This window comes from Corapipo altera, unplaced genomic scaffold (assembly GCF_003945725.1).
Source record: "Corapipo altera isolate COAL_440 unplaced genomic scaffold, ASM394572v1 101, whole genome shotgun sequence".
In the NCBI taxonomy this organism is placed as follows: Eukaryota; Metazoa; Chordata; class Aves; order Passeriformes; family Pipridae; genus Corapipo; species Corapipo altera.
In genome coordinates this window covers 1,458,005-1,480,458 of record NW_020884984.1, presented here as the reverse complement: position 1 = coordinate 1,480,458, position 22,454 = coordinate 1,458,005, and the positions used below count along the sequence as shown (strand labels likewise).

The 22,454-nt window shown below is 41.1% G+C and overlaps 1 protein-coding gene across 1 annotated transcript; it reads left to right on the top strand.

Annotated features, from left to right (window-relative positions):
• The first annotated feature begins 18,222 nt into the window (after positions 1-18,222).
• HRH1 (histamine receptor H1) lies at positions 18,223-21,933 on the top strand. Its single transcript, XM_027666001.1, has 2 exons — positions 18,223-18,335; positions 19,458-21,933. The coding sequence occupies exon 2, from the start codon at positions 19,569-19,571 to the stop codon at positions 21,003-21,005; it is 1,437 nt and encodes a 478-aa protein (XP_027521802.1). The 5' UTR covers positions 18,223-18,335; positions 19,458-19,568; the 3' UTR covers positions 21,006-21,933.
• The last annotated feature ends 521 nt before the right edge of the window (positions 21,934-22,454 follow it).

The following is a 22,454-nucleotide window of genomic DNA, read 5'->3' as shown; positions in this document are numbered from 1 at the left end:
CTTCCAGCGCTCCCACAGCGCCCCCTGCCGACCACAACCAGGTACTGAAGGTCCTGCACCTTTCAGCGATCCCACAGCGCCCCCTGCAGGCCACAATTGGGACTGTGCTAAGGGACAGGAGGGTATTCATTTAGAATTCTTGTTGTTATTGTTGTTTTCTGGTTACTGTTTTTTTGCTAACATTTATATATATCTTTTTAATAAAGGGTTGTTACTTCTTCTGGTTTTTTTTTTTTCTTTTTCCACATTTTCCTCGAGTAAAGCCCCTTAATTTGACATTACAATTGCAGAGAGAGAGAGGAGTTTGGTCTATCTCATAACTCATCCTCTTTAGCAAACAGTCCAGTTTCATTTAAACTGCGACAGGTAGTCATGGTGGTGACAGATAGGCATTTGCTTCCTTGCAGTTTGACAAAAAGTCTTTCTATGATTTTGACAATGTTTAAGACATTAACAACATTTCAGTCCATCACAGGATCCTGGTGGACAACAAGCTGTCCCTGAGCCAGCAGTGTATCCCGGGGGTCAAGGAGGCTGATTATGAAGACCATTGCCAGCAGGTCAGAGTGGTGACCCTGACCCTCTGCTCAGCCCTGGTAAGGTGTGTCTGCAGTGCTGCGTCCAATTCTGGGCTCCTCAGGACAGGAGAGACATGGAGCTCCTGGAGTGGGTCCTATGAAGATGATGAAGGAACTAGAGCATCTCCCTTATAAGGAAAGGCTGAGGGAGCTCGGGCTGCTCAACCAGCAGAGATGACTGAGAGAGGACCTCATCCATGTCTGTCAGTGTCTGCAGGGAGGGATTAGGAGATGGACTGGGCTCTGCTCAGTGGTGCCCAGCAATGGGACAAGAGACAATGGGCAGGAACTGATGCACACAAGTTCCACCTAAACATGAGGAAGAACTTTCCTGTGGGAGTGACTGAGCCCAGAGAGGGTGTAGAGTCTCCCTCACTGGGAATATTCCTTAGCAGTCTTGATGCATGTGCCATGTGCTCTGGGATGACCCTGACTCAGCAGGGAAGTTGGACAAGATGACCCACTGTGGTCCTTCCAACCTGACTCATTCTGTGATTTACTTTGGTCCTTTCTATCTAAATGGAAATGCCATTTCTAACTTCAACAGCACAAAGTCCCTGACATTTTAAAGGATGTTAGCTAAATCCTGTTTGGAACAGGACCTGCTTGCTGGGAGATAGAAACATGTCACACAGTAACACTGCAGCACAGGTTTAAGGCTTCCAGACCATCTCTGGCTGTGCTTGCAGAAAACATTGTCTAGATGGAAGAGGTCCAAAGGAGAATGAGCACACAGAGCAGTTGCAAGTTGGTGTTATATGAAACATTACCGACAGTGTTTTTCCAAAGGGCCTACCTAAAAATTCTGTTTAATTTCACACAGAATATTCTGAGTTGGAAGGAACCCACAAGGATCAAAATAATAGCAAAGAAGACTGAGCATGAAACCGCTGCAGAAGTGAAGCTGAATATAATTGAGTGGGTAACGGGTAAGCATAAGCTGGTAGCACAGAAATTGTTCTCCAAGTAACTGTGTAACAGGCATGAGCAAGAAAGGACGCTCATCTCTTGCCGAACATTTTCCAGTATAAAGCCTCTCAGCATAGAATCACAGAATGGTTCAAGTTGGAAGGGACCACAGTTGATCATCTGGTTCAACCTCCCTGCTTAAGCAGAGTCATCCCAGAGCACATGGCACAGGATTCTGTCCAGAAGGTTCTGGAATATGTCCAGTAAGCGAGTCTCCACAGCCTCTCTGGGCAACGTGTTCCAGTGTTCTGTCACCTATAGAGTAAAGAAGTTCTTCCTTATGTTCAGGTGGAACTTCCTGTGTATCATTTTCTACCTGTTGCCTCTTGTCATTGCTCAGCACCACCAACAAGAGCGTGGCTCCATCCTCTTGACACCTTCAAACACATTATGGGTACTGCCTAACACTGACAAAGAGAAGGTTCTTGCACAAGATTGCTCTGACCACCTGCAGGACCAAATGTCTACACAAGACAAGACCCAAGCAAACATCTGTTAAGAAATTGGTTTTATCATAATTACAGTGGGACACTTAATTCAAGAAAAGATTGCCCTAGTAACACCAAGGAAGTAGTTAATGGCTATAACACTTCCTCACTGATAGAGGTGCACTTTTTGTCAAAGGATAATAAGGTGCACTTATTATCCTCCTAGATAGTGAGCTGGAACACGGATATTTCCTGTATTTCCTTATTTGCTCATAGTGGGGAGGAATTGTGCAAAGTTTATGATTACTCTTCACCAATTTCACAGCCAGTGAAGTTACTAAATGCCTAACAACGCTATTTGCAATAACATCATTGCACGAATTCTTCATGACTTATGTAACAAAATAATCCCTTTGAATCCAGAGAGTTGCGCGCAACACTTTTCTAAACATTTTTAGATGTGAAGCAAAAATAAACATGATCTTAAAGACAGAAATGAAAATTGTGAAGTTAGTTGTTTTCCCTTGGAAAAAGAAACCAACAAACCCTGTGTATTTGTTTAACACAGAGTAGATGTGCTGGACCTATGGAAGTCACAAAAATATCAGTTTAGTTAACATATGTAATAATGTGCTACAGATTTGAGATTTTTCAGGTCTTGAACTAGTTTTGTAAGGCAACTCCACTAAAAGAAATGACACATACCAAGCTACTTCAGGGCATATGCTCATTATCAGAGGAAGAGTGACAAGAGTGACAACCCTACGGCTGGATCAGGGGCTGAAATGATCCCAAACCGAGATGTGATTTCTGATCTCCTGGTGTTTCCCCAGGTAAATTAACACGTCACCCTCAGGGCGGCTTCCCCTCTGCAGACGGAAGCAATCTCTGATTCCCACAGGTTTGCAATACAGGGGTTCACGGCCGAGCTGAGCCGGGAAAAGCCGCAGGGAGAAGAGCGGCAGCGCTGTGTCAGCCCGGGTACGCGGAACCGAGCTCGGTCCGCCAGCGCTGCATCGGAGAAGGGGGAAACTCGCTCTGCAGCTCCCGGAGTCCCGGCCAGCTCCGCACCAGAGGGGCGGGAGAGGGCAGGGCAGGGCATCACATCCCGCCCCGGCCCTGCCAAGCCGGGGGCTGCCCGAGCTGCCGGAGGTGCTGGGAGCCGGTCCCCGCTGTCCTCTTCGCCTTGCCGGTAAGTGGACGGCGGACGGGCAAAGGGAAGAGAGAGCTGGGGTGAAGGGGAGCTGCGGCATCCTCGGCTGGGGAGCGAGAGGGGAGATTGGAGGCTTGGGGAGCGCTGGGGGCTCCTCGGTCCCCGCTCGTCCCAGCCGAGACAGGCAGCGATAGCGCTGAGCACGGGGAGGAGCGCTGGGGGGGAAGAAAGCAAGCAAGAGCAAAACAGCTCACCGGCACACTTCGGGTTTGACGCTTCCCAAGCACTGACTGAAAACACTTTGCAGAAGTAGGCTGCTCCTTATCGGGTTCCTGCCAGCTGGCAGCACAGCCCAAAAGAGCAGACGGGTCTACAGGCTTGGCGGCGAGCAAAGAATGCCACGTAGGGGCAAACAAAGCTGAGGAAAAAAGACAAAAGGTTCTTCGATACACTCTAAGAAGCTCAGCCAACTTTCTTCCCCAGAGGACACTTGTCCAAGCTGCAATCCTGGCAGCACCAAAGGGTGCGCCTGTCTGGCACCCAACAGCCCCAGCTGCTCAAGGGCTCCCGGTCCTGCCTACTGCTCCAGGAGCAGAGAGGAGCCCCAGGCCAGCAAGGGGCAGAGCATGAAGGTGATGTTCATGTGGAAGGGGAAAGGAAGGGAAGAGAAACAGATGGATAAGGTCCAGATTCTCCACTGTACTTAGTGGCCACACTGACCACTTGAATAAAGATGGTTAGGGTGAGTTTCTGTCTACCTGCAAAATATATTTACGCTCTTATTTTAAGCATTTTCCTCTTGACAAATGATAACTTTCCATGAAAGAGTACATGGTTGAGAGAAAGCCAAGGAGGGGTTGGTTCTGTGTTTTAAGGATGAATAGTGCCTTGGCTGAAGAAAGAGAAAGGTATGCCTGAATATCCTCATCCCTTTCTGAAGGAATTGTGCTCTTGCATGTGCGGAAAAAATCATAGATGCATTAATTTCCATACAGATCTTGTCCATCCAGCACACCTGAGGGGGGCCAATGGGAATGGGGGCTATAGTAGGGACGTAACCTGCTCTAAACCTATACCGTAGGCAATTCTTGAAGTAGCCTCCCCAGGCTTTCCTTTACAGACACTGGGTAGGAATGATGGAGAGGAATCGGGCTTCTTGGACAAGCTGCTTCTAAACTGTTCACTTGCAAGGCGCCAAGCTCTTGAGCTGTAAGAGACCTTGTGCTCCATCAGTGCATCTCAGTCATCTGTTTAATTCAACAAGAAGCAGCAAAACTGCCTGGAGAAAAGCTGGAGGTTATTTAAATCAGATACGTATTTTTATAAAGGAAAAAATTTGTATATTCAATGACTTATTGCTAAAATATGAAGGAATTCATAATACCAGAAGTTTAAAGAGATTGATAACTCAATATACATTCCAAATTAGAGACCCAAAAAATTATTTGTACATTAACATATCTAAGTGACCTGAAACCAAACCTTTCAGTAGCAGGGTTTACTTTTATTAACAGCACAAGGCCCACTAGGATTTCTTAATTTGTGCATTTTTGTGATGAAGTCTTTCATACAGCTTCAAAGCACCAGAAGTTCACTTGAGCTGAATTCAAGTTCATTTTGATAAATCCCCAAAGAAATTTCAGAGTGATCAGCCTCAACATTGAAAGAACTAACAGCTCTTGTTTTACATACATTATTTTTTACTTTTGTGAGTGGTGACTTACCAAGTCACTTGGAAAGAAGCAGATCTTTATATTTGAACGACAGGTGGAGTTACATTTTTAAAAGTTGACTGCATTTCTGATGCAGAAGCATTAAAGCCAGCTGGTTTTACAGCTCATCAAGGGTTGCAGTAAGTAGTAGTAGCACGAGGTGGAATTGAAAAAATTCTAAAGAATTTTTGCTATCCCTGTATGAAAGCTGTCCTGTTTTAGTGAGCTGGAATAATGGATTCCAAAAACAGAATAGATCCTCAGTGAAAAGGCACACAAAGGCTACTCAGCTTTAAAGGAACCACATTACTGGGAAATTCCCCTTGTTTCTAAGAGATTTTACAGCTCATGGTTTTGTTTACTACATCAAAACACAAAGGACAACAACACCAAAAGTGTCTTTTTACATACAAGTAATGGAGTAAAGAAGATAAGACTTCTCCAGCACAGCACATTTAAATAACATTTAAATATTGTTTTGCTGAGAGATCCCATTGACTACAAAGTAGATGATACAGATAATGTTTACTCTAGCAGGGAAAATTAATACCATATCTGGGCTTTAGGATTGCAGTCATGGTGGGGATTTCCGCCTTGTCTCTGTGCAAAAATAATTCATATATGGGAGATACTACCACAGGAATAAGACTTTAGTATGAATTAAACTAGAAAGTTGAGCCACTGGAAGAAGAATTTCATAGAAGTCTGAGCTTCTATGAGGGGATGACATATATTAACAATATGATGAACGACATATATTAACATATATTAACACATATTACATATATTAATATATATTAACAATAACAAAATTATTGTTATTACATTTTGAAGGCCAGAATATTCTTTGGAATGTGTCCATCATCTGTAAGTTTTTTGGTTTTAATGCTTATGAAATATAGGCCCATTTTTACAGAGAGCTTTAAAAAATGCCAACCAGAGTTAAAAAAGTATATATCTACCTCTTGATAATTTCAGGTTAAGGCACAAACTTAAAAAAAAAAAAAAAGCATCATAATACAGTGGTACCTAGAAAATTGTTTAATTAAATAGTTGGTTATACTGCTAAATACATGTATATATTACCAACAATGTCAACTTAGGAAGGTTCAGTATTAATATATAAAAATGAAGCTCAGCCCTCAGAAGACAGCAGCATGACAAAGCTGGGGGGTTGGGATCAGGCAGGACACCAGGATAAAACAGAAACACCCAGACATCCAATAAATTTCCAAGTCTCACTTCATACATCCAGCACTTGAAAGAAGTGAAGCTACACTTTCAAACTATCCTGGTTTAGGAGACACTGTTGGAAATTAAAACATGATATCAAGATCTCTGCCTACTAATATTGATTCTACTACTCCACACTGAATATAAAAACACCCTCTGCTCCTGGTATTCCACATCATGGATTAAAGCTGTCCATGATAAACATTCATCAACAGAAGTCTTAAATAAATAAATAAATAAATACATCAGCTCTCAAGTGGCTAAAACTAAACAATTTATCTGAGGATTCTCCAGAAGGGTTTCATTTTAAACTCTTATATATAAAGAGAAAAAGCAATAATATATCTGCATACAGCCAGATATTGGCTGCTACCAGGTTAGATGAGATTTTTAGGCTGCTTGTTGGATGATTTTTGGATGTTCATTATTCACTGATTCAAAGGACATGGTACTCTGATACATGAACAAGAAGAAATTCAAGTTGATTATAATATTCAGTATAACTTGATAGCTTTCTTTTTTTATATGCTCCTTCTGGAACTCACTGTTCCATTTGTGGGCTTCCCTACCCTCCTCTGTTCAGCTGTAGGGTTTTTTTTTCCTTTATTTTTCCATTTCCTAAGTTGTTTTCAGAGGGTTCCTAAACAAACAGCATGTAAGTTACTGCATTCACTGGTTCTGGTGAGAAGCTATGTGCCTGCAGCTCTATTCCTGTAAATTAAGGCTTTCTGGATTATGAATTGCATCCAGACCTTTTTTTTTTACTTTTTTTTTTTAGGTGTTTCCCTAGCCAAAGTTCTGTCAGTAACTGAATTGTCAGGGGATGTTTAATAAGTTTTCCTGATACTATTCCTGTAGATCTCATGAATCATACAGGTAGGTTTTTAAGTTCTCCTCCAGCTAGAAGACAGGCCTGAGGAAATATGAGGAAAGATCTGGTAAAGGTCAGGGGACCTGAAGTAGAGGACTGAAAAAGGAGACCATGAGAGCCTTGGCACTCAGTAGGATGTATTGAAACGCACAGGAAAATACCCTTGCTCATACTCTTTCTTTGCTTTCCATGTAAAAAGTAGTTTTCAACCACTGATTTATGTGTTCAGGAGTTACACAACACTGTTGAATATGCAGCAGCATTGGAACAATGAAAATTCAAATGAGCAGAACATGATTTGGAGCACAAACCTCGGTGCAGAGATATCAAAGACACTGATGCTCCGTTCTTCATTATGCATTGAAAAATAATGCTCTCAAACAATCAAATCTCAGCCTAAAAAAATATTGAGAACCCAGAACAATGTTATGGATTAGTAGCTACAGTGTGAGCCTGCATAACTCTGTAGTTCACTTAGGTTAAAGAGAAGAAAGATAAGAAAGAGATGACATGCAAAGAAATTAGTACCATAAAAACACCAAGGAAAAACAATTCTGAAGGGACTTAAACAGCATGTGAAATCTGGGAGTACTAATGATAAACTGCTTGTGGATAAGAGCATACCCATAAGTAACAGTGAATGTCACAAATGGTATCCAGCCTTTAAAGAAGAAAATATTGTTAGAAGTACCTTTTCCCTTCACTACTACTCACTAGCCTTTGACTAGTTAGGTAGGTTTTAGGAGAGTGTTTCAGCTCCAAACCACTCAATAACAAGTTGAACTTTGTGAAACTGAATTTGGTTTGGGTGTTTAGCTTCCTTTCTTGGTGTGGCAGTTCAAAACTCCCAAGAATCTAATTTTTAAGTTCAAGCCCCCCCTCCAACAGTTTGCTCCTATGAGCAGGGTTTAGTGATGGTATAGACTTGATATCTTTTTCACCCCATGTGGAGAGTTTTCAGACAAAACACAACCATTCGTTATTGGGGGTAGGGGAAAATATTTACAAAGGTTTATTTACACCCACATATATATTTACATTAAATTAAATTTATTCTCTTCTTCAATAAAAGTCCAAGAAGAAAAGAGAAAAGTCTTTCTATCACTTCTCAGGCCACAGTTCCTTCATTTCAGTTTTTTGTGGCACTGGTTAGTGTCCTTCATTTTCCTGAGGCAGCAGATTTACATATGGCAGTCAGGATTTTTGTTCTTACTTTGTGGAAATTTCAACCCTGAGCCCGAGCCTTTGGGGGATTTCCTTGTAGATCTTCACTCCTCTTGGGTTAGAACATTGAAGGCAGCTTTCAGTTCAGTCTTACCAATGCTCTTTTGCTCTGTCCCAGCTCGACAGCTTGATAGAAATAGCAACAGCAGCAGCAGAGGGCACGGCCACCTCCTCCGCATTCCGTCCTGGCTCAGCTCTCAGGACAAACTCTGGGTTTTCAGCTCCTTTCTCCCTCTCTCTTGCTGCTGCTGCATTTCGGGACTCCCTAAGGGTTTGGAAGTCCACCCCTCCTCTTCAGAGAGTCTCTGGTTTTTGGGAAAATAATACAGTCTTACCCCAAACCAGCTCTGTTGAGTTTACCTCTGTTTTGTTGCCAGCTCTCCCTCCTGCAGGAACATCTCTGCGTCTCTCAGCCGGCTTCACGTTATCTTGTTGCTACTGGCTATCCTTTGGCTTTTAGCCATCGCTGTCTCTGTTCAGGACTGCTCTGCTGCCACTTTCAGTGTCTTCTGCTGCTGCTGACAGTAAGGAAACTTTTCCAGCTCTTGATTATGGGACCTGGTCCAGTTTTGACACTATAGTGGGTCTCCCGTAGCCTTGGCTGGGGGCTGGGAGCCCTTGGCCCCCAGAGGGGCTCACTGGCCCCCTACCTCCTCATGGCTCAAATCATGGCTACCTCTCTTCTAAACTATCTTCACCACCTTCTCTTCCGTTTCTGTAGGCATGTAATTTCCGTAGGGCGCACGTGGACTATTGATTGGTCCAATAAGAGTATTATCAGTGGGGCAAACCATTACTACCTCAAAAAAGGTTTTTCAAACCACCACACTTGACATGACCTCTTCATATTTAGAAGGAAGTATTGCTTAGCACTAAATTGTATGTTCACCTATGCCAATTAATTAGGACATGCATGCTCATTTAATCAAATTATGCTATTGCCAGTCTTTCTGCTCACACAAGGATTTCTCTACACAGGAAAGCATTTTAGATGCACATTAAGCTTTACTTCTTGGGTACTGGTACCTCTCCTTTTTGAGCCAATATTTGATATTTTTCTGTATATTGCATATTATTAGTTATGTGGACATTTCCTAAGACTAATGTGTCTGTATTTTGGATTTAATTTCCACTTCTGACATATTACTGCTGCTCCCAGAATATTGCCTTCCGAGCAGCACTTTCTTGGCTTTAGTGGTGGGTTTTTGAATACAGTAATGAACACCTAAAATATACTTCCAGGTTCACATATGCTCAGCATCATATAGGAACCATACAGTAAAAGTTGTACTTCTTGTCATCCTGGGAGATCAAATAATCAACTTGATTTAAAAAAAAAATAAAATTCAGAACATGGAAATACAGGAACACATAGCAAATATCAAAACCAGAATGAAGTTTTCCCTTGTTTCAGGAAAAAGAACTTTGTGTTCTGGTTACTACTAATGAGAGCAAGAACTTCCAGAGGAGTATTTCTTCGATCATTCTTTGCTCAAGAACTGGCCCTTACAGTGAGTCTAAGTTTGGAAATTGAATTCTTGTGTTTGGCAGTGCCCAAGAACAGAAACAGAAGACTGAAAGGGAGGATGCAAAGTTAGATTGAGCTGAAGTTAAACACCTGGGTTGGATTAGCTTTATTTCAGTTTGTCCATATAGACAAGTCATAAGCAGGTAGAAAATTAAGCTCTTAATGTCAAATGACTTCAAATCATCATCCTTGTGTAGCCACAACTGAAGTAATAAACTCCTCAAACTTTGCATTGCTTGAGTGTGAAGCTGCATTTGTACCAAAGCTCCATTTGTACCATAAGCTTCCATATTTTACAGAAATAATTTGCTTTTGACAGGTTGTTATAGTTTGTCTAGTTCCCTTGCTGTGATGTGCATTCATAACTGTGTATAACACAATATCTCAATTAATCTGCGAAGTGACTGAGTACCCAGCCATGCCGTGGAAGTACCTATCAAACTCTGGGACTGAATCCCCTCCATGAACATACTGTGAAAATAGCACAACATGCTATTTTAAAGTGGAAAGAGTATAAGATCAGCAAAAGCACATTGCTACAGTATTGCAAACAGAACTGCCTATACAGTTGTTTTGAGTTTTGGGGTTTATTAATTTTTTTGGTTTAATCGCAAAGTTTCGTATTATTGTTATTACAGTATTTTTAAATGACCCCCGAGAAATGTCTGCAAGGCTGCACTCCTGCTCTAGCCTAAGTTGTTTCCTCGGGGGATTTAAGGATAATGGCACCCATCCTTGTGGAGAAACACAGGGAGGTATGTTCTCCCGACCCTTCATCCATTTCTCCTTTGGGTTGCTACAATTGCTTCTGGGAAGTTTAAATTCTCTTTAGATGTCAGAAATGTCTTACTCTTTGGGCTTTGTGTGCAAGTTTGTGCCATTATGGCATACCTAATATATGAAGCCAGGGCCAGGAATTGTCAAGAATGCGTCCAGAAGCCCACCTCAGCAGTGGGAAACCTCGAGTAGCAGGGGTTATGGGAGGATATGGGTAAATTCTCGGAGAACTTTTCTGCTCGAACAACATGGAAGTTCACCCTTGAACAGCTCCTAAAGCTCATGAAAATAATGAAATCCATGAGGGAGAGAGGTTGTGGTAGACCCATGGAGAGGCAGCTCACAGTTGCACGTGGAGTTTTGGCCACTGCCCACCGGCAGCTGCTCGGTGTGGTGCAGCACTTCTGTGCAGCAAGGGAAAGGAAAAAGACAAGAGTAAAATGCCTGATCCCATGGGGACTCAGGATATGGCCAAACCAAAAGAACAGACCAAGCCAATGGAGGTTGCCTCTATCCAAAAAAGGAAATATGAGACCAATTGACCAGTTGATGATGGCAGGGAGGCAGGACCCTCACAAGCAGCAGGCCCAGAGCCAGAGATCATCACAGAGGCCTTGTCATATAACAACCTCCGGAGCTTGTTATTTGTCACTCAAATGAGCCCATTCTGACCTGGATGATCCGAGTTTGGGACTCTACAGGTAAGGCCATAAACCTTGATGCAGTGAAGCAAGGTTCTTGATGTCTATTGCCCAGGGTGCAAGTATCGAGGAGGTGTTTGTGAAAGAATCAAAGTCCCTTTCTCTCTGGACATGACTTCTGACCTGTGTGAGGGAGAGGTTCATTTACAGAGAACCCTTGCAGGAGCACCATTATTCAAAGGGCTGGAAGACCATAGAGGAGGGGATCCTACACCTGAGGGAACTGGCACTGTTAGAGGTACTTTTTGGATGGGACCCTGACAGAGTTAGGTGGACACCACAGATGTGGTGGAGCCTCACACACATGGAGCCATCTGCACATGCCAGTTACCTGACACCATTGCAGGCTGGGGAAAACTGAGAGCCAGGGAGCTCTACAACAAATAAACTTCGGATGTACGACAGCATGATCAATGGCCCGCTACAGGCCTGCATCCCCAGCGCAGAGACGTTGATTGAGGGCCTCAAGACACTACACAGGCAAAGGATGGACAATAAAAACTGAGAGAGAAGATTGAGGTAGACTATTTCCATGTCTTGGCTGCAGGAGCTGAGGAAAAAAAACCTCCAAAGCAATTTAATTGGAGATGAGATAAGAAAAGGATTTAATTAAGTAACAAGATGCCCCTCTGTACAGATGTTACAATTTATAATATTGGTTGTCCAATCCCAGGTTTCATCCACCCACTGGCTTTTGCCCTGGTCCACCCCTGGCCTGCCCGTGGGGAATTGAGGCTGGGGGCTTTTTGAGACCACTTCTTCATCATCTTCATCTTCTTCAGAGCACAAAGGGTACATGGTCACCCAGTTTTTGACTGTATCCTGCGGTTCAGGCCAGGGTACAAGTGTTCTCTAAACAAAATAGGCCTACTCTTAAAGAGAGACTAAACATTTTCTACTGGAATTCAGGGGATATTGATATGAGAGCATGGAATGGGGTGATGGGGTAGGGGAATGTGTAAGCTACTGTGCTGAAGGGTGAGTGAATAAGGGTTGCTGCTTCTAAAATCTACTTCTACTATATAGAAGATTTATAGAACTACTTATAAAGCTGGATTTTGGGGTTCTCAAACCATGACAAAAGCTTATAAAAATTAGGAAAATAAGAAAAAAACAGATGGACCTAAAGGCATCCTGTGGCACCGGTGTGAACCAGACGCCTCCCAGCTAGAGAGAGAGGACAGACCTCACAAACCAAGGTGTGGAAGTCCTAGAGGACCACGGAGAAGACATGAGGCAGTGGAACAGGAAACCCACCCGTGCTCCAGCAGCCTGAGTACAGGAGCTGAAGGAGAGAGAAAAAGGGAAGTCAATGAGAGTGAGTGCAGTACTGGTATCCTATGGGCAGGGATCTGACCCACTAGAAAGTACCTCCCATATGTATTCACAGGGAAAAACATGTGATTGACAGAACCAAGAACAGTTTTAGGGGATTTTGTTCTGTTACCTACATTTTTTAGTAAAGAACTGTTATTTTCTTTTCCACACCTTTTCGACTGGAGCCTCTTAATTTCAAAGTCATAATTACTCAGAGGGAGGAGCTTGGTTTTTTCTCATATCCCACCCTCCTCAGCAGACGTTCCTGTCTCGTTAAACTGAGGCAGTGGTAAAATGAGCATGTTTGTTCTCACTGCACAAAATTCAAAGCTGTTTTTCCTTCCCTGTTCCCCATTCCCCCGAGATCCAACAGCATCACATATCCTTAGTAGTTACTCAAGGATATCAGACTGCAAAGCAGAGAGATGATTAAAGATGGGATACAGTACAATATTAATCCAACGCAATGAACAGTACACCAGTAAGAGGGAGGTGGGGGGAAGGTCAGCACACCAGAAGAGATGGTTATTTCTGACAGAGACCAGTATTTTCACAAGCAGACACAGTACAGCATCTTGATCAAGAGTTGAGCTCAGTGGTGCCTCAGATTCAAGTACTCAATTTCCTCACAAAGTTCACAGGCCTTGGGATCCATGCGTGCAAATAGGGATAGCATGGCTATATTGATTTGTGATCTTCATGCTAAAACTTCAGAAGGCTCTGGAGGTCTACAGTTTTTGCTGGTAGAGAGCTAAAACTAACCAGTTTCTTTCCTATTGAACCAGGCCCCTCACCCAAATAAAAGCCTAAAGATCAGCAATCAGCAAAATCTGTGTTGAGAGTAGCATGTAGTCTGCCAATCTGATCACTGCGTGAGGCTGCAGAACCAACTGCTGTGATTCTATAAAAGCTAAAACCCAAAAATATCAAATACAATCAAGTCAAGCATCATCTACAAGCCTGAAGCTGAGCTTCCACTTATATTTTCTAAATTTTCAGCCAGCACAAATGTTTTCTTGCTCTTTGAATTATGCTTCACTTTAAATATCTCCATGTAATATTTCCTCAATTAAATAAAAGCAGAAGTATTTGTCTGCAATCCTGACAGCCTGTACCCTAATATCCAAATACACCAATTAAAAAAAAAAAGAGTGATAGTACAGTAGAATCACTGGACTGAAAAGAAAATAGCCCTACATAAGCCAGTTACAAATTCAGTGTATCATATTTTCATAATAATAAATACTTTTTTCTCCTTGAAAGACTTCATAAAGTAACTCAGAAACGTCAATTGTCCTTCACAATAGGCTCTGCATTCCATTTTTTTGTTGTTCACAAGGTCTGCTTGTTATGCTTAGAACATCAACATCCAAGTTAGAGAAATAAGGGTAAATTTAAAATCACAGAACAGACCATTCACAGGGTACTGCACACTCAGAACAGCTGGATAAATGAATTCAAGGAGCCTTCAGCTAAAGTATTTTAAAATCATTTGTAATGTGTATTGCTAGAGATAATTGAATAAATGTCTTAGGAGCGTGGATGTAACCACACTCTATTCTGCTTTGTTCTTGCTCTAAACCTATACAGCCTATTGAAAATATTTTTTAGACAAGTGACAGAATAAGGAGGGATAAAAAGTGCATCAATTACAGCATTGGACCATCGAATCTCCTTGGAAGTGAAAGTGAGGAGAAGGCTTCAGAACCAGCCTCCTTGCCCTTCCCCTGCCCAAGAAGAATACCTTTCCCAGTCACCACTGGCACACTGAAGGCCTGCATCATTTTGCGGAGCATCCAGCTCCTAAATCAGCATGTAGATCTTAAACCCAACAACTCAGACAGCAATTTTCTCTGCAGTCTAGTCTGTAAAGTAGATTTCAGCACATCTGCTACATTAGTTCTGGCCTCATTTATTCCCCAAGACAGCATTTACTTCAAGAACGACTGAAAATCCTCTGCCACCAAATGCACACAATGCAAGTTAATGCAAAACAAGACAGTCAGATGCCCAAATCTGTTGTTAAGGAGTTTCTCCACACAAAGGAAGAGTCATAATAAAAACAAGGAATGAAAGTATTTGTAAGTCAGACTGGCTTGTTTGTTCACATAGTAAGAGATTTATTTATAACTCTCACTGCCCTTTAAAATAGGTATCTGAGGGGAAGAAGACAATCCAGCAGGACTGACAAACTTTGACTGGTCAGACACTAAAGCTTCAGATTACGTATCTTTTCACTTCAGACTACCTAGGAGAGACAACTCAAGGACAGACGAAATTCAGTCTTTCCTTTGATAGTGGAAGACACTTTTCTGAGGAAAAAAACCCAAACAAACAACCAAAACCCAAAACAACAAACTTGTGTCCTCCCTGGACTGAGACAGTGGGAACAGCAGGCAAGTTATCAAGGTTTTTCATCTACTTTTTATCAAAAATATTCCTTGAATATTGGCAGGCATTGAATAGGGAATGTTTCCTTACAGAGAAATAAATGAGTCTTTCGAGAGGGAAATTAATCAAACCTGTAGCACGTTAAAAGTTTCAACACCTAAAGAATAATTAAAACAAATCACTAGAAACAAACAGGTTTCTCAAGTATAACATAATGAAGACAGGTCATTTGAAATCAAATTTTAGCTTCTAACTTGAACTTAGTCCGATGAAAAAAAATTCAGCTCTAGCCCAGCCCTTTCCTGTTGGAGCTGTAGTTTCTTAAAAACTCATCCATAAGAGATATGCTGGCATCTGTTTCTAGAAACTTCCTCCTACTTAGTCAGGGCTTAATAGATTGCACCTGCACTAATGAGTCAGTAAGATATCCACTCAGCATCTCCCAGTAGATATAGTTCCTTATAACTGTGATACAATAACAAACAAACCATGATTACTGGTTTTCCTTGTAGAAAAAGCTCTTTACAGACTGTAAAAATTAGAGAGGCATTTCATGGTGAGGTCAGGGTTCAGAAATTCCAAAAAGCAATCCAAAACCTTAGACTGACTGTTTTCTTTAAAATCTGTTTAGTATTAGTGAACTTTGTCTTGGTGTAACTCTTCAAACATTAAAACCCATTTATTCAGTATCATTACTGTTCCTCTACTGGGAACTGAGTTACAGATAAGGAATTAAACCAGTAGCTCCTGAACAGGGGTACATATACCACAAGCAGCTTACAGACACTGCCAAATGGTGTGTGCCTCAAGGAAGAGCAAGGAACTGCTATTGCAAATCACAGGGGTGCCACCATGACTAACTGCTGATGATATTTGGTACCATCACTACTAATGGTGATGGGAGGAAGTTTAAGAAGGAAATTTGTAGACTACAATCTTCCTTAGAGCACAGAAGACGTGAGTGGTGAATTTCACAGTATGGAGAAAGGCTTATTGCTTTCTAATTAGCTTCCATTGGACAAAATGGTGTGGCAAAATGTACTAATTCCAACAAAGAGTGCCAAATGTAGCAGTTCAATATAGCCTTAGTGGGTAAGAGAGGGCAAAGGCTCTGAATACAGTGTGGTATTGGAGGGCACTGAGTAGTAACATAACATTTCTGCAAATGAAAGGAACTTCACTGCATGCTATTTTGTGTGCAGTCACCTTCACTTCTGAGGGGAACCTGACTCGTTTCTCTTGCACTGTTCTGCTAGTCTGCGTAGAAAAGGGAGATGTGGGCCCTCTGTAACTAACTCCTTGTTGAAAGGGTACGGACACTGATGAGTGCAGGATGTACAGTCTCCTGCGTTGGAAGCCTTCTTTGGCCCCCAGAAGACCCAAGAAGGACACCAGATTATTTTTCGTGTACACACATAAGTGTGGGACTATGGTATGTCTGATATGATGCCAAATGCCTACCAGAATTTAAGGAGAATTTCGCACGATCTGAAAAATCTAAGGCAGAAACAGCAGCAGCACATGTTGTGTGCTAGGAAATGCAAAGAGACAGTTGCAAGGACTAGATCATACAAAGGCAACATTGCATTTCTGCTCTACTTTAAGCATTTTGTGCCCAATTCAATCCCTTGATACAACTTTTTAATGGATTCAGAGGTACAGTTTGGCTTCAGATTAAACTAAAGGATTCAGAAGCATGTGCTGGTATATAACTTTCGTGAAAAGGGTATGGAGACCCTCCTCCAGTTATGTCTTTAGTGGCTTCTTTCTTATCAACACACTCCAAAACCTAAATCACTCAGAGCCTTAAAGTACTGTCTTTGGTGGGAGAATACTCCCAAAATCAGGGTTGTAAAAGATCATCTGTGAAATCCACAAATTGTTCAACAGGAAAAATACAGTGTTACTGTAAAGCTTTCATATCCTAATCCAGCTTCAGATCTACTCACTCTAGACTAGGGCAAATGGTTCTTGCAAGCTCATTTCAGTAATTAATACTGTAGGTGTTTTTTACTGGGTATAGTCCCACTCATAGCCATATTAAACCTATCATATAAGTGGACTTATTCCAATGGAAGATGTCAGAAGATCAAAGTCAGACTAGGTTGCTTGCACTGCATTGAAGTTTAAAAACCCCCTAATTTCAAAGTCTAGATTGCTTATCTAGAGTGTCTGAAGAAGTACAGACCAAAAAAAGTCTAAACAGAAAAAATCAGTAAGTAGTCAGGACATTGGCTGGTTTTAGATGTATGATGTTTGCCAGATCACTTCAAGCTGTTCCTCAATTTCACTTTAAAATCTAATAGTACATAGCCAGCTCTCCAAAAAGCTGAGAAGATAAGATACATGAGGGACTATGAATTGCTCAAATGATACTGTGATGAAAATTACATTATAAGACAGAATTATTATAAACATGAAGTACCACTTAGCATGTGTATTTTTTAAAGAGCAAGTGCATTACCCTGAATTTTTCTTGTTCTTAGCATTTTCAAATTATTTTCATCTCCTGACATAATTTTTGGATTCTTTTAGCTTGCATAAGCTCTTCCAAAACAGAAAAGTAATCAAGCTTTGTAATGTAATAAAAGACATTTTAATAAAAGGGGAGTGTGAGTTGAAAACTTGACCTTCATGCCTTCTTTGGAGCACAACTCCAGATCAAGTTCTGCAAGTTGCTTTCTAAATTCTACCCTATCTCACCACAGCAGTGCTAAGCAGAAAGTTTGGGAAGCAGTCAACAAAATTTACTGAATTCTGCTCTATGTTTTGTTCACAAAAGCACAGAATTGTTAGGGTTGGAAGGGATCTCTGAAGGTTGTCCAGTCCAACCCCATACGCATATATATTCCATATACAGTTCATAAATAACAAAGGAGAGCTGTCTAACCAGATAACTTTCTTTGCTGCTATTTTTAATGTTGAAGACTCAGTTAAAGTTGCCTTCTCTCCCTTTATTTTACCATATATTTAAATGAAAATACGTGAAGATCAGTCATTTCTTTATGGGGTCCCTGAAGCAATGAACATAATTCCTTGACCTGAGCACATACTGTACACTCACACCCAACGAGGAGGTCACAGTGTTTAGCTGTGGAAAGGACAGAGTGGGATATAATAATTTTCCATCACCAGACATACTGGTTTCAAATCCAAGGAGTAATTTCTGTTCTCATTCTCACACAGGAGATGCTTGAGGCCTCTGATCTGCTGACATCTGTGCCAGGCTGCCACTGAGGACCTGTACCTGACAGAACCTGAATATACAGAATACAAAATATATGGAATATACAGAATATACATAATATACATAATACAAAATATACAGAATACAGAATATACAGAATACAAAATTCCAGAGCACAGCTGTCAAGCTCACACCCCATGGTGTCCCTATTTCCTCTGCCTATGGATGCTCCTGCTTCCAAGGACACATCTCAACACCAGGCATTTGTAAGTAAAGCCTAAGGAAGAAGGGATTTGACCTCTTACAAGAAAGCACACAAACATTTTAGTTTCAAACCTGATTTCTGGAATAAGAAAGATAAAGTTAGCACGAAACACTGAATTATTGAATTTCAATATTAAACATTGATCACTGAATAATCTATTGCATTGTATTGTTTAGACCTTGTTTAGAACTCTGAGGATGAGAAATCCCATATATATCTCAGTGCTAGCTGTGTAAAAACTTTGGGCTAATATCTTTACAATCTGTTTCTTTCCTCATTCGTTTAAGAGATTTACCAGAACATAAACTCAGACAAGCTCTATAAAATGGCACAAAAAGTGTATCACCCTCACAGACATTTTTCTTCTATGTCCTGAAGACAGAATCTGGTCAATTGACCATACGCTCCAAGACTTAAAATATTATTAATCACTTTTTGGACTTTATATCAATGCATGAAGCTAGCAGTTGGGAAGTAGATTCTTAATAATCCTAAAAAATTCTATTATTTTGCGCTTGATTTAAAATAAGAATAGCATCTTTAAATGTTTGAAATCTGTGTAAGCCTAAATTGTGTAGGAATAGATTACTCATTACCTATAATTTGAATGATTGCTTCTGGCTGTTAACTGCTGTATTCTCAAACTATTAGGTGTAGGTTGTAAATCACAGGTTTGTTTAAATTTTTTAGTACAAAACACGTTAATATGCCTTTTACTACCACTTTAAATTGGTTTGCCAGTATGTAGTTTATGTTTTGGTTTGTGATCAGCTATTTACTGAGATATAATGAATTAAACCAGTGAGGACTGAAATTTCTTCTCCAGATTCTGGGGTCAGAAATATATAAAGCCCTATGAAACACCTCTGCAAACCATTTTGGATTGGTTAGTGGAGCTTGCTCCAGTACTTTTCATAGAACACATCTTTTATTACCTTGTGGGCCCCTTCCAACTCAGAATATTCTGTGAAATCTGTGAAACCTATATGTAAAATGTTGTAAAAATTCATTACTTAGGAAAGCCCTAAAACGGACAGTGATAAGGTGAAGCACAGATAAGCTTTATTATTTTATTTTATTTTAGTACTACAGTGATTAAGCACGTTTCTTTTCCTTTCCCTAGTTCTGGAAATAAAAATCACAAAGCAATCCAACACATTTTCATCCAGAAGTGTAAACCAAGAGTGACTTTCCAAGGCCTGGACATTGGCCCTGATTTTCATTCTGTGGGCCTATGAAAAAGATGTCAAAAAACACAACAGATAATTCAACTAACCCTCACTCAGCTCTTCTAGGCCTGTTCCTGGGAAGCATTTCACTGATCACTATTGTCATGAATATATTAGTACTATGTGCTGTGAAAACTGAGAAGAAGCTGCAGACAGTTGGCAATTTATACATTGTCAGCCTATCTATCGCAGATCTTATAGTTGGTGCAGCTGTCATGCCCTTGAATATTGTCTATCTTCTAAGTCCAGTGTGGCCTCTGGGCTTACCAGCCTGTTTATTCTGGCTGTCCATGGATTATGTGGCCAGCACTGCCTCCATTTTCAACCTCTTCATATTGTGCATCGACCGCTACCGGTCAGTTCAGCAACCACTGAAATATCTCAAGTACCGAACAAAAACGAGAGCATCGCTCATGATTTTGGGGATCTGGTTGCTCTCTTTCATGTGGGTCATTCCAATCCTAGGATGGCACCTTTTTGCTAACAATGGGGAAAGGAAAGTAAAGAAAAACAAGTGTGAGACGGAATTCTCTGAGGTCACCTGGTTCAAAGTGTTGACGGCCATTGTCAACTTCTACCTACCCTCGATCTTGATGTTGTGGTTCTATTATAAAATATTCAGAGCTGTTCGAAAACACTGCCAACACCGAGAGCTCACCAATGGATCAGATGGGTCTTCCTCAGACAAAAACTTCATACAGCGTAGCAAGATGAAGGACAAGGAAAATGTTTGCCTCCAAAAGCAGATCTTAGATGAGAACACCCCGCCCAAAGACAAGCAAAGCTCCCCACAGCCTGAAAATGCGGAGGCAGAACTTCATTTCAGTAATCCTGACAAGTCTTCAAAGGCATTTGATGGCAAGAGTAACGGGAAAGTCTTTAAATGGAGGTGTTTTCCTCTCAGCACTGTCCAGTCTGAGCGAGGCCTGGATAAAGCAGGAAAGAACTACATGTGTGCAATGAAAGCGAGTGCAAAAGAGAAGGAGCCCTGTTCACAAGACAGTGACTCAAGTGTTGCATCAGACGACCAGACTTACCCTGAGGTGGTACCATGTGGAGAGAACTCCAACCCTAACTCGGAAAGAGCCTGCGGTGCTCAGGAAAAGACTGAGAACAGGGATTTCAGAGGACTGACTTACCTGAGGAAAACCTGGCAAAGTCTCCATACCCATTCCAAAGGGAACATTCAGGGACTGCATGGGAACAGGGAGAGGAAAGCAGCAAAGCAGTTAGGGGTCATAATGGCAGCCTTCATGCTGTGTTGGATTCCCTATTTTGTGTCATTTATGGTAATAGCATTTCATGACCATGAACAGTTTTCAAAATTACATATGGTCACTGTATGGCTCGGCTATGTGAACTCCACCTTAAATCCCTTCCTGTATCCTCTTTGTAACCAGAATTTCAAGAAGACATTCAAACAGATCCTTCACATTCACTGATATTGCTCTGAATTTTTGAGCTCAAAAGCAGCTCAAGAGGTCAAACAAACATAATCTTCCAGTCTCAAAGAAAAACACCAAAAAAGTTGTAATTTATAAGCAAATGTTAGTAAAAGTGGGAAATATGCATTTAACAGTTTTACCCATATTTGAAGAGAGCTACTTCAGATCAGGAATCTGAAAAATTCATGGTCAACCTCCAAACTGTTGGACTGTTGTAAATCATTTACAATTTGAGATGGCCTCTTTCATCATGCAGAACAAAACTGGAGGTATAAATAGAGATCTTCAGTGATTATAAATTATTCAGCTACAGAAAAGGAAGAAATAGAATAACACTTCTGTGATTGGCCAAATATATTTTTCTCTTTCAACTTACTCCATTAAACACAGGAACATATTGCTTGCAAAGTGGGATTTGCAAGTGGAGGTACTCTGCATAGTCAAAGAACTTTCAACTGTTTAAGAAAGTCTACCGTATTTATTTAAAGCTTCCCCAAAAATCATAAACTTTTTAAGAAATGTCAAGTCATATTGTACCCTACTGTATCTCTTTGATATCATGTTTGCTCCATTTATACCTGTACACTGACTTTGCTGAAAAATTAGTATTTTTATGTCCTAGAAATTTTGCTAAGACTTTTCATGCTGTCACTATCTGTTCAAGAACAGTGTGCTGCTGTTTCCAGGCTTGCAGTTGATTATACATGAAGTATGTTTACCTTTTCTTTCCTTTATATTTAATTGCATTTTATAAATCTTGTTGTAAATGCTGTAACATATTTCAGGAGAAACTCACAATAATAGAATACTCTGTATTTGAAGAGATCTCAAAAAAAAAAACTAAGTACAAGCTACAGCTGAAATCTGGGCTGGCTTTTACATTACATGATGTTGCTCAGGGCCTTTGTCCACAACTTCAAATCATAGAATAATAGAATCTGATGCCTTAAGCCTCTAATGGTTTTTATTTTTCTAATACTTGTAAGTTTTATAAGTAGTGGAAGTAGATTCTAAAAGCAGCATCCCTCACTCCCTCCCTTTTCCCTTTCCCTGTAGCACCCTTGTTTACGCATTCCTTAACCCTCTTACCCCACTCTATGCTCCCTATACCACTCATAGCCCCGAATCCAGTAGAAATGTTTAGTCTTTTGTCAAGGCAAGGCCTAGATTGTTGGCAGAACAGCATATCAGGGCCTGAACAACAAAATGAAGTCAAGAATTAGGTAACTATGTACCCTTTGTGCTCTGATGATGGTGAAGGTGATGAATAGGGGGTCCCGAAATGCACCCCAGACCCATTTTCAGGGGGTGGACCCGGGGTGGACCAGAGTAAAGGCCACGGGGTGGACACATCTGGGATTGGATGGATGGTATTATAAAATGGAACCTCTCGGGCACAGGGGCGCGTGTCTTGTAACATCTTTAGCCTTGGCAAAATAAACCCTT